Below are 13,864 nucleotides of genomic sequence, written 5' to 3' on the forward strand. Positions count from 1 at the left end.
GAGAAAAAGAAAGGTTTCCTAATGCAGATTTGATGCGCTTCATGCGGATTAATCTAAAGTTGGTGTCAAGATCTTTCCCTTTCCTGAGGGGTGCTGAGTGCCTGAAGTTCATGAGACTTGCCTAAGAGATTCTCTCAATAATATGGAAAATAATATAGATCTCAAATAAGTTGGCCACAGTTTTAATTTTAGTAGGTGATCACTGTGCATCTTCTCGGGCTTTTAATTTCAGGTAACATACTGATAAATTGAGATGCCTAATAGAGGTTTGTTTTGAAAGAAATAAAGACACAGAGATAAAGTATAGAGAGAGAAAGGCGGGGCCCAGGGGACCAGTGCTGTGCTTACAGAGGACCCACGCTGGCACCGGTCTCTGAGTTCCCTCGGTATTTGTTGCTCAGAAGATGAGGGAGTGAATCAGCAGTAAGACATACAGATGCCCGGAGATGTTCCATTTGCCCGGGGACGGGCGAGAGACAGATGTTTTCCTTTTGCTGAGATTTAGGAGAATGGTACTGACCTTCAACCACAAGCAGGCTTTAAGCATTTGCCTAACAAAGCACATTCCTTACAGCCCAAAATTCTTTAAACCTTAATCACCACAGCGATGTCTCTAGCAAGGACAAGATTGGGGGTAGAGTCACAGATTAACAGCATCTCAAATACAGAGCCAAATGGAGTCTCTTAAACTTACTTCTATCTATAAGAACACAGTAACAGGCTGACCTTTCTTTTCCCCACATTTCCCTCTTTTCTTTTCAACAAAATCACCATATATCTCTCAACTTTCTGAGCCCAGTACAAACACATTTATCAACTCAGAGACTACCATATAGCTCAACTTTAGAAAAACACCACCTGGAAAATCCCCCGATAAGGACACAGCCGTTTGTGGTTTTACTGAAAGCGCAGGAACCAATAGAAAACTGCTAAATGTATAACTTAAAATGTTAACCAATTGTAATGCTGTAACCTAGAGAAATGCCTTATTCCTCTGTAACCTTACAAGTCCTGTTTACATCGGGCTATAAAAAGCGAGTGCACGCATTGTTAAGGGCCCTCTTGTAAGCTGTGAAGCGGAAGGACCAAGTTCGAACTTGAAGTAAAGATCCTTGCCGCTTGGCTTTGACTCTGGACTCTGGTCGTCTTCTTCGGGGAATAAACGGTCTGGGCATAACAGTTTTTATGTTTTGGGTTTAGAAATTACCCAAAGAGGATCTGTGAGATATTTCCAGTAATTTACTTAACATAAAATGCCTTATGTCATGCATGTGTATGATATTTATATTTCAGGTAGTATTGATAAGTTTTTATTTTCTTGTGATATTACATCTTGAAAGATTACTGAATTGACTACTTACAAATCTATACAAACTGCTCACATGATTAAAAAATATATTATTGAAGAAAGTTTGAAATGACAAAAAGTAGTTTTAGTTTCACTGTCACAAGAAGAAATTGAAACAGCCCTAAAAATTCACTTTGTAGCCAAGAAAATGGTTTTCATAAAACTGCAAAAATGTCCCAAAGCAACAATATTATATTTCTTAAACTATTGCTGCTACTGACATAAAAAGAATTCTTTCTATAATTCTTCTGTGGCCTTGGTTGTTGACAAAGTGGTTACTAGAAAACTTTCGTAAATAGTTTCTTTTTATTAGCTTCCAGGCATAGAAAATAAAAAAGAGAGAGACTCATTTGAGTGTCACTAGCTTCAATTATTAAATGGGTTTAAAAATCATGATTCAGTATATAAATCAAATAATACACGATCTTCTACTAGCACAAATTTGCAGAAGTGCAATGTAGTGTCATCAAGTAATGCCAACAATGGTCGAAATAAACTTTTGCTTCAGTGGTTACAAATGCAAGATGGCACAGTGGAAAGAACTGGGAGTAGTATACTCCATTAGTATATGGTCCCTTGATCTCTTTGGGTTGCAGTTTCCTTACCTGTGTCATGAGAGAGTGCTACAAATGGTATCAAATACTCCTTCTAGTTCTACGTTTCAAAGATAAATGTGAATGTTGTGGGACTATTAAGGAGGGATTCTTTCATATAAATAGATGACATTCACTGTATAAATGTGGCAATGATATTTTGCCACATATACTTCTTTAGTGTTTTTTAATTTTTAGAGTTCTAGGTTCACAGCAAAATTGATTAGAAAGTAGAGTTCCCACATATTCTTTCCCCCATACCCAAACAGCCTTGCCCACTATCAACATCTCACACCAGAGTGATACATTTGTCAGAGATGAATTTAAGCCAACACATACATAGTTTATATTATCATCTATCGCTAACATTAGGGTTCACTCTTGGTGTTATATATCCTATGGATTCAGATAAATGTATACTGACATGTTCCTTCAGTGTTTTTATTGTCTTAGCCAGATCACTATGTGATGGTGTAAAAAAATATTAAAATATTTCCTATAGTGAGTGCCAGACAGTGACATCCAAATAATGACCCTTATTCTGTGTTTATTTTTTTCTTTTAATAGAGACAGGGTCTCACTATATTGCCCAGGCTAGTCTCAAGCTCTTGGACTCAAGTGATCTTCCCACCTCTGTCTCCCAAAGTGCTAGGGTTACAGGTATGAGCCATTACAGCTGGGCCCTTGTTTATCTTTATCTTCCCCAGCAACTTAGATGTGAAATTCTAAACCTGGTAGATATTATAGTAACCAACAGTTGTTACATCACTGAGTTGGATGACCCAAATTTGAATAAAAGAGATAAAAGATTAAAAAAGAATATAAATTTGAAGTGTTCTGGATGAATAATTATTCTCTGAGTAGAATCCTCTTCAAGTAGCATCCTATTGTTTCATTATTAAGGAAAAGTCGTTAAGTACCCCAAGGGGAGGGAGGACTGAATTGAATAGAGCATTACTTACTGAAGATCACTTAACTAAGTGGAGCAATGGGCTTTGTTTTGAAGGCTTTTCTCCAAACGAAAATGTATCTGTTAAAGCATCAAATGCAGTATTCATTTATCAGGAGGAATATCACTCAGCAGGCAAGGATTTTCAAAGCTCAATTTTTTTTTTCCCCTGGAATGGGACTTTTCCAGTGAAGAGATAAAAATGCTTTGAACATTTTAAATCTAGCCACAGTGTCTTATTTACTTCTGTGGAGAGTATCCAGAATTGCTTCATCTGGTAGAACAAACAATTTGTTCATTGCAGAAAGCTTTAATTTATTACGACCAAACCCAGAAAGATTCAGAACTGTTAATTCTTACGAAATGCACAGGTTTTGACAATACATTCATTCTATAATATCATGGTAATGAAATAGTATTATTAAATTACAATACTTGTACTTTGCAAATGATTCTCTTCCACTGCATCTCCTTTGTATGATTGGGACTGTTTGTTTAGAATAAGAGGCAACTGTGCCCTTCCATTTTGATCCTAATGTAGAGATTATGTCCCTGGGGTAAATGTCATTAATAGAAGAAGAGGAAATAAAATATCTGCAAAAGAAATGAACCGAGAAAGAACCTATAATCAGGTGAAATACGAAGGCCATAGTTAAAAAAAAAAAAAAAAAAAAAAAAAAAAAGATTAGTAAGTAGAGATTGGCACAACAAAAAAAATGTTTGTTTTCTCTCTTTCTTTCTCTGAGTAACAATCCAGGTTTTCCTTTCTCTCTCTGTAACTTCCCTCCATGAAGTCACAGAGCTTGTATATCATCACTATAAAGATATTATAAATCAAGCTGCTGACACTTATTCTGATCCTAATATATTTTCATAAAACACAATTAATAAAGGATCAGACTGTAAAGTAGATGGAAGTAACAAAAGTCACACAAAAAGGTAGTAGAAAGCTCCGGATAGCACCACCACCATCATGACCTTCATTAGTGTTTCAGTTAGTTCAGTCTAAGCACTGGATGCCAGCCTCTTAGATTGACATTTAATATTGTAAATAGTTGCTGATATCTAATCTTTAAGCATCAGCTCTACAGACTGATGATGATGATGATGATGATGTTTATTCTCAACAGGGAGTTTTTTTAACCTATGTTTATCACCCCAGAGTAATGAAGAAACACCCATTTTTCTATTCAAATAATTGTATAGAAAATATAATATTAGTTGAGAGAACAGTAAAACAAAATCCTAGCTAATTAGAAATTTAAATGTAACTTCCAGTGCATCTTTGCAAAATATATATATATAATATGATAATTTCTACAATATTTTACTTCCCACTTATTTGATATTTTTGTTACCATTCTCTGAGCACCAACGTATATCAGGTACTTTGCTAAACATTTGCTTACTTTGATCTAAACATGCTCACACCCCAAAAAAGTAAGGAAACAGAGCCTCAGAAAAATTAGGTAACTTACCCAAGGTCACAAAGCTAGTAGTGGTTGAGCTGATATTAGAACCCCAGGTTGTCTGTGGCTAAACTCTGGTTTCTTCCAACTATGCTTCCCTGGCCTGTAGATCTCTAACCTTCTTTGGTTTTAAAGAAAGTTTTTCACTGCTGTATTCTGAGTAACAGTAGGGATTTTAATAGATTCTTGAACATTCTACCTACATGACTATTCCATATGCTTGCATCCCTTTACATTCAGAAGAAGAAATAGCTTTTCTGAAAATAATTTTTCCCCATGAAATAAAAATACTGTAGGCAAAATGTAAAGAACAAAGTTTTAACTAAAACAGGTAACTTCTCCTTAGGAAAAGTCACTTTGACATGAAATAAGTTTATGATATTAACAATTATTGGGCATTTTGAAACAGAAAGTCCTATTCTCTGCAAATAAAAATATCCTCCATCATGGTACATGATATTAAACATAACCATTTCAGGGCCAATATAAACTTTGGAGAGTGAATTTAACTCATTCAAATGATCCATTTACCCTTAAAAAGTGAAAGATTTACTAAGGATCTTATCAGGACGTTTAGATCAAATTGCTTATATTAATATTTTTTCCTCATGGAAATGTATGAAATATTTACAAAACTCATTATGGAGTATTCAAAATAATTGAATACATGCTCCAGCTAAAACAAAGGATTATGTACCTAGTAAAAATATATGAATGTACTGTATGCATAAAATCTTTTACAAGTTCAAGTTTTCTTAGTTTTGCACTTAACAAATCCTATACAATAAAATTCTAATGAATAAAATGCATGTACCTAACAGACAAGGTAGATTATTCATTGTAGAGGTAATTAGTCTTCCACCAATAATGAGATTTGATTAAAGTCTGATCAAAAATCACACTGAGATTTTGGCAAAATTAACATGTTGCTTAATAAAATGTGTTATACTTCTTTGTATTTCATTTTGGTAAAGGTGGTTTTAAAAATGTGCCTCTACCCAATTCCAAACAGTTGGTGCAAAACAATTTGCTTAAGAAAAGTCCTTTCTGAACCATTTGTGAAGATCCCCAGTAATTCACTAACTTGTAGTCAAGAATTTTATTAATACATGATTAAACAAAATGTGTTAGAGTTGGGGTAAAATAAGCAACCACCGGAAGCCCACATGCTGGAGCAAGATTACAAAGATTCTTTTTTTTTTATTATTATTATACTTTAAGTTCTAGGGTACATGTGCATAACGTGCAGGTTTGTTACATATGTATACTTGTGCCACGTTGGTGTGCTGCACCCATCAACTCGTCAGCACCCATCAATTCATCATTTATATCAGGTATAACTCCCAATGCAATCCCTCCCCCCTACCCCCACCCCATGATAAGCCCCGGTGTGTGATGTTCCCCTTCCCGAGTCCAAGTGATCTCATTGTTCAGTTCCCACCTATGAGTGAGAACATGCGGTGTTTGGTTTTCTCTTCTTGTGATAGTTTGCTAAGAATGATGGTTTCCAGCTGCATCCATGTCCCTACAAAGGACACAAACTCATCCTTTTTTTATGGCTGCATAGTATTCCATGGTGTATATGTGCCACATTTTCTTAATCCAGTCTGCCACTGATGGACATTTGGGTTGATTCCAAGTCTTTGCTATTGTGAATAGTGCCGCAATAAACATACGTGTGCATGTGTCTTTATAGCAGCATGATTTATAATCCTTTGGGTATATACCCAGTAGTGGGATGGCTGGGTCATATGGTACATCTAGTTCTAGATCCTTGAGGAATTGCCATACTGTTTTCCATAATGGTTGAACTAGTTTACAGTCCCACCAACAGTGTAAATAAAAGTGTTCCTATTTCTCCACATCCTCTCCAACACCTGTTGTATCCTGACTTTTTAATGATGGCCATTCTAACTGGTATGAGATGGTATCTCATTGTGGTTTTGATTTGCATTTCTCTGATGGCCAGTGATAACGAGCATTTTTTCATGTGTCTGTTGGTTGTATGAATGTCTTCTTTCGAGAAATGTCTGTTCATATCCTTTGCCCACTTTTTGATGGGGTTGTTTGTTTTTTTCTTGTATATTTGTTTGAGTTCTTTGTAGATTCTGGATATTAGCCCTTTGTCAGATGAGTAGATTGCAAAAATTTTCTCCCATTCTGTAGGTTGCCTGTTCACTCTGATGGTAGTTTCTTTTGCTGTGCAGAAGCTCTTTAGTTTAATTAGATCCCATTTGTCAATTTTGGCTTTTGCTGCCGTTGCTTTTGGTGTTTTAGACATGAAGTCCTTGCCCATGCCTATGTCCTGAATAGTACTACCTAGGTTTTCTTCTAGGGATTTTATGATATATATTTTTTTAAGATTATAAATCAAATAGCTATTCGTGTTTTAACATTAGATAAAATTAGGTCTTTACACAGATAAAAACACTGTGGACATGCATTTAGATGTTCAACGCTGAAACGTTAATTCAGGAAACATACGATTTAGCATTTCTTTTTATAAGTTTAAGTCCTCGAGTGGAAGTTAGTAAATCTGAATTTTAATGTGAATACCAAATATTTATGCTATGTCAGAATTTAGCCATTAGCACCAAAAAACTTGTTTACTTCAGCAAATTCAACAGTGTCTACCATTAATTCCCAATCATTTGTTCATATTAGCTGCAGCAAAATATTAGTGTCCACTTTGCTTCCTGTTGCTTCCTTTCACTGTTTGCTAAAATATAAGAAGGTAAAGTAAAATCTGACTCCAAATGATACATACTATACTCAACAATAATTTTAAATGGTTTAGCATGTATAATTGTTCCTATTATATGGATTTCATTTGCCACTGCTTGTATTACAATAGAAAATCACATCTTGATTATATTTTAAATAAGATTATATTTTAGGCCGGGCATGGTGGCTCAAGCCTGTAATCCCAGCACTTTGGGAGGCCGAGACGGGCGGATCACGAGGTCAGGAGATCGAGACCATCCTGGCTAACACGGTGAAACCCCGTCTCTACTAAAAAATACAAAAATCTAGCCGGGCGAGGTGGCGGGCGCCTGTAGTCCCAGCTACTCGGGAGGCTGAGGCAGGAGAATGGCATAAACCCGAGAGGCGGAGCTTGCAGTGAGCTGAGATACGGCCACGAGCGAGACTCCGTCTCAAAAAAAAAAAAAAAAAAGATTATATTTTAGTATATAATAGGTCAACATGCTTTATATGTCTTTATATTTATAACTAGATAAAAGTAAAGTATCAAAATTAAAAAGAGAGAGAAATAGAAGTAAGCAACCAAGTGCCAATCATGGTATGTTAATGCAATTGCAATTCAAATGCTATACTTTTGGACAATTTTACTTGATTGTTTTTCAGACATTACATATTTAGAACAATTTATGATTGGCTTTAAAATTTATCTATTTGCTGCTTTCTTATTTCTCACCTTGACTGTTAAAGTACAGAGGAAAATGTTGTATTCCCATCATGTTTAATAAATCAAGTGAATACATTATGCATAAATTATAACTAAAAAGCTATTTACCTGCATGGAAATCTATTCCCACGGCAAATGAAGTTCCTGATATAGGCATCAAAGCATCCATTTTGTCACTTGGTTCAAGAGGTATTCCCCTGATTCCTTCATGAACAGAGTACATAAGAAATGATTCTATACCTAAATGCAGGGCAGGAGATAAGCGAGGGAAGGGAAGCCCAGGATGAATATTTAAAATAAAAATAATTTCATTTGTATTATTTTTCACAATCTTAATTTATGTTAATAAATGTATTTCCTAGCCTTTTTAAAAATTATTGTGCACTACACTTCCTGACTAATGAAAGGTAGGTAGATTTGTAGTTCTCAAATTTGTTTATGCATAAGATTTGTTAAAATAAGAATTTATTAAAATGAATTAGTGGGCACCATCCCAGAAGCCTGATCATTTAAATTTCTAAAAATCTTCCAGTTGGTGCTGACGATGCCGGTATGGGCCTCACACTTTCATAAGCACTGAGTTAGATGATTCGCGGAAGCCTACCTCATCTCTCAACCAAAATTTATTCCCTCTTCCTTAAAATCCAAACATCTCTTTACTTATAGATGATAATATACCTGATTTAAGATTACTATATCACTGATATTTTAATAGACATTTAGATTTCTTAAATTAAGAAATTTATGAAGATAGTCTTCATAAATCTTTGTCATACAAAGAATACATCAATAGCTTAATTAGCTATTAATATCTCACTTCTGTAGCATCAAAAGCCTGTCCTAAAACAGGCACATAAATATTAAGCTAACTACCAGAAGTACACCCGCTAAAGCTTATGCATTTTGCCAATATATTAGAAAATATTTATATATTTTTTCTTATTAAAACTAGAATGCCTAGAATTAAATCTGTTTCTGCTCCTTCCTATCCAAGTAACCTGATTAAGTTGTTTAATTTCTTTGTGCCTCAGTTTCCTCATTTCTGAATAAGAGACCTACCTCATGAGGTTATGAAGATTAAGTGAATTAATATGTTTAAGGTACTTAGAACAGATCCATGTATGTAATATGTATCATATAAATATTGGATTTAAAATAAAATAAATGATAATACTAATATACATATATATTTCTCAAATAAGATTGGAACATTTTTAAAGATAAAATTAAGCTATGATCATTAGATATAAAAGATCATCCTAGAAACAAAATTCTTTGGGACTAATAGAAGTAGAGATTGCAAAACAAGATTTCTTAGGTACCAATTCTCTTACAGTGCTTTTCTCCCTCAGTTATGCAAACCTGAGACCTCACGTTCTCTCTAGAGCTTTCTCTAATATAGTCTAAAGTAAACATTATTTAGTTCAAATTCTACATTAATTCCAGCCAATCAAGCACTGTTTTTCACTATAACTTTTGCCTATTCAGGTTGAAGGTAGCTTCTACTAGATTTGGTTAAAGGTTTGATAATAAACTGCAGTTGTTAAGAATAACTAAAAAATTAGAATGTCTTATAAGGCAGAATAATATTTTAAATATTTCAAATATTAAAATCTCACACATATGAGACTAAACAGTATACTATTTCCTAATAACTGGTTAATTTTTTTTCTAATGTTTAACTGACTTTGGTGCCTAAAGTCTGCATGGTATATAACGACTAATGAAGTAAATTAACCAGAGGTAAGGTTTTCCATGAATTCATACCTTGACATGACATGCGGTTCTTTTGGAGATAATATCCCACTGTACACATACACGTCCTTGTAGTTTCAGATGTGGGTAAACAAAGTTGAGAGCATCCACCATTGTTTAGTTGGCAAGAATTGCTGCCTGCATGGAATGAAAACAAAACACATTCCTTTAATGAAATTTTTAAAAATAAAGTTTTATTTAATATCAATAATTTTACAAATATGTATGCTATTGATTTTGAAATGCAGCTGTTTCATATTGGTTAGAGTTACATTTTATTTTCTTGAATAATTTAAAGCAGCAAATTATGGTTGAATTTGCCCTTTCAAAAAAGTCAACAGAGATACATCAGAAGATTAATAGTTACAGAAAAGCAAAAGGAAATTGATTTGTCATATTTTCATAGACCTTTGTAATATTTTAAGATCAGACAAACCAGAATCTTTTTCTCTTTTCATTTTTAAATTTCACTTCAACTCTACAATTACTTCCTTTGCAAGAATATTTCATCCGAATGTGTCACATAAATAGCTGTTAAATTATTACTAACCACACAAAGATTATGCATCTAAGAGAAAGGAGGTATGTATGTTTATATGTATTCAATTAATTTTTAAAAGCAAGGAAATAAATTTTCCCATTCATAGAAATATAATTCTCCCAAAATGTATGAAAACCACAGCCATAAGAGTCTTCTAATTAATTGGCATGTTAATTCCTCTTATTTCTGTATAGTACCAATGACAAATATTAGCCAAGTAATCACAGGTAGGCATTCTAGAATCCCTACTGAAGATGTTCCATTGAATTTACTAGGCCCAATGTGCTAATTAATGCTGGTAGCGTGAAGTTAAGTAATTTACAATCTTACCAAGAAAGTTCATTAAATATCCCATTTTTACAGCTTTTTTATTATTCTAGAGCATGCAATGCCATTTATTGGATGTTCAAGCACTGATATGAAGTGCGATAAATCCAGTGAGAATTACAAAGCATGATGAAAGCTCTATATCAATAATTCTCTGTGGAAATTTCAAAATACCAATGCAGCTCATTATTTCTCTTCTTCTGAATTCAAGATAGTCTGATGGGATTTAATTGTTCAATCGAACCTGTCATGAGGGCTGTCATTTTTGAAGTGTGAAATACTCTCAACTTGGGAGATTTCTCATCAGGAGATCTACCACATTCGCTGCTCATGTCCTGTATCTGCCAGTTCGGCCACTGATGAATTCCATTTTATGTAGGGCCACATAATGGCCCTGAACTTTTGAAATGATTACATTTATCCTATATAAAGTAATAAAAAATAACTGATTCACTCCACATTTTTTCCAAACTGACGTATAACATTAAGATGAAATTTCATTTCTCTCATTTATCAAATAACAAAACAATCATATTTATAGTTTTTTTTTTTTTTTTTTTTTTTTTTTTTTTTTGAGACAGTCTCACTCTGTTGCCCAGGTTGAAGTGCAGCAGTGCAATCTTGGCTCATCGCAACCTCTGCTCCCCGGGTTCAAGCAATTCTCCTGCCTCAGCCTCCCGAGTAGCTGGGATTATAGGCACCAGCCAATACGACTGGCCAATTTTTGTACTTTTAGGGCAGACAGAGTTTCACCATGTTGGCCAGGCTGGTCTTGAACTCCTGACCTCCAGTGATCTGCCCACTTGGGCCTCCCAAAGTGCTGGGATTACAGGCATGAGTCACTGCCCCAGCCAAGATTTATAATAATTCTATATTGACAATCTCCATATTTCATTTTGTAGAAAGCATGGGTATATTCATGTAATGCCAATCTTTTAGAGAGATGTATTTAGATGCAGATGTATTTCAACTACCAAGACTGAAAGGCTGGGGAGAGATCGGCAGATGATACTTAACTATAAAGCGTGTTAAGTTTGGAGAGAAAGAAAAGTAAGGGAATTGAAGAAGCTAGGCATGGTGACTCATGCCTGTCATCTCAGCACTTCGGGAGGTCAAGGTGGGCAGATCACTTGAGGCCAGGAGTTCTGAGACAAGCCTGTCTCGAAACCCCATCTCTACTAAAAAAGCAAAACTGGGCCGGGCATGGTGGCTACGCCTGTAATACCAGCTACTCGGGAGGCTGAGGCAAGAGAATCGCGGAACCCTGGAGGCAGAGGTTGCAGAGATTATACCACTACACTACAGCCTGGGTGACAGAATGAGATTCTGTCAAAAAAAAAAAAAAAAAAAAAAAAAAAAACAAAAAACAAGTAAAGAAAAATATGTTAGGAAAGAAAATGAACTTCTAAAAGTAAGAGAATGTGGCCTGGCACGGTGGCTCAAGCCTGTAATCCCAACATTTTGAGAGGCCGAGGCGGGCAGATCACCTAGGGTCAAGAGTTCCAGACCAGCCTGGCCAACATGGTGAAACCCCGTCTTTGCTAAAATAATCCAAAAACAATTAGCTGGGCATGGTAGTGGGCACCTGTAATCCCAGCTACTCAGGGGGCTGAGGCAGGAGAAATGCTTGAACCCAGGAGATGAAAGTTACAGTGAGCCAACATGGTGCCACTGCACACCAGCCTGGGTGACAGAGTGAGACTCCATCTCAAAAAATAGAGAAATAAATAAAAGAATGTGAGGGGTTATATAGCCTTGATAATAGCAAAAATACGTGAAAAAAAGGACTTTCTGGGTCTGGGGCTATATATTTTTAATATAATTGCAAAAATAGCCATATATAAGTATTATATTTAATAGTTCGGATAAATATTCAGATATATATAGAGATAACTATATTTTTGATAAACAATAAAATTAATAAATTTCAACAATTAATGTTAAACACTAACCATATACATTTCCTGTATCCTTTGTTTAGTCTCTAAGAAGAAATTAATAGTGAAGCAGAGAAAAAGTAAAAAATAATGAAATGAATTATTATTTACAATAAGGTTCCTTTTCTGCTAAATATAGAGTAGAAAAATATAGTAAAATTAAAAAGTAAGAATTTATGTAACAAATTTATGTTTTATTTTTAAAATTTTGTTATCTATCAGATTATAAATACTAGCTTGGCTTAATAATTTATAATGGCATTGATGTTGAAACCTCATGCCCCAGATCTCTAGTGGAGCTAAAAAGTACATTTGACTAACAAGAAGTCTCAACTCTCCAGTGATCTTTGTCAAAAATGATATATTAAGTCACTAATTGTACTTTGAAATCCAAATATGTAGTAATGTTAACACCTTAAAGAGTTCTAAATTGGTCATATTTCATATTAATGAAGCTTTTACGCTACCTGCAGTAATTCTGTTAATGGGACTGTCTTTAATACAGATGCCTTTATCAGCATATTCTAGTAAAAATGGTATTTTCACTGCTTAAATTTTAACTTTATTCATATTATACCATTGATTTCTAAGTGCTAGAGGTCCTTGTTCATTTGGCAATACTTTCATAGAGCACAGAACACCCAATTATACCTATAGAATCAAATCTTTAAAAGATGAGGAAAATCTTGTTAACAAGGGAAAAGTGCGCTGAGAATCATATACTAAATGTTTCCCCCTACAAACTTCATTGGAATTATATCTAGAACATTTGACATATTAATTTACAGATTAAAACAAAGCATATGCTTGTTCACAGTTTGGAAAAGTGGGTAAATTTTTTAAAATGCTTAGTTTGGAAATTCTCTCTCTCTCACTCTCTTGCATACCCTCCCCCTCTCTCTCATATTTTCTAATGTTATGTTTTCAGATACAGTCTTATATGTAGTGTTATGTACTAAGATTTACAATAGTACTGTGAATTTTTACACATAATTATATTTTATAGAAATCTGAGAAAATGCCTCAATGTTTTATTTACTGAGTAGCAGTATTTTATTCTCAATTATATAATCTATTTCCCATGACTTGAATGTCAGTATAATTATTATTTTGATACAGAAAAATTTCATTACTGAATTGCTAGTGAAAAATATCCTTGTTTATTATTGTGGACATGACGCCAAAAATTCAGAGAACACATAGATAACCGTTTGGGTATAATACACATTCTTAGGTTATACATGTATGTATATATATGTATATACATTCTCTTGGGTGCAAGTACATTCTGTATATATGAATCGACAAACGTTCATAAATTCTCAACAATGAAAGCAACCCAACAAATACTTTAGATAAATGTTTAAAGCAATTTTTTCTTCTAAAGTTATTAATTTTTTATGAATAAGGAATATGTATTCTTCTGCCTGGGGCAAGTAAAGATTCCAAACCAACGTGACCCATTGCCTGCACAGGGAAGGCAAGCCCTAATCTGATCTCTATGTTATCTCCTGATGT

General features: G+C 34.3%; 1 protein-coding gene across 1 annotated transcript in view; it reads right to left on the minus strand.

The window, feature by feature from the left end:
* Positions 1-13,864, minus strand: part of LRP1B (LDL receptor related protein 1B) — a 1,636,277-nt gene that overhangs the window by 533,193 nt on the left and 1,089,220 nt on the right. The window contains exons 34-35 of the mRNA XM_026453105.1: positions 9,554-9,679; positions 7,895-8,026 (exon numbers count right to left, since the gene is read on the minus strand). Coding sequence (XP_026308890.1) covers positions 7,895-8,026; positions 9,554-9,679 — 258 coding nt within the window. The remainder of the gene's footprint in view (positions 1-7,894; positions 8,027-9,553; positions 9,680-13,864) is intronic.

This window comes from Piliocolobus tephrosceles, chromosome 11 (genome assembly GCF_002776525.5).
Source record: "Piliocolobus tephrosceles isolate RC106 chromosome 11, ASM277652v3, whole genome shotgun sequence".
Classification (NCBI taxonomy): Eukaryota; Metazoa; Chordata; class Mammalia; order Primates; family Cercopithecidae; genus Piliocolobus; species Piliocolobus tephrosceles.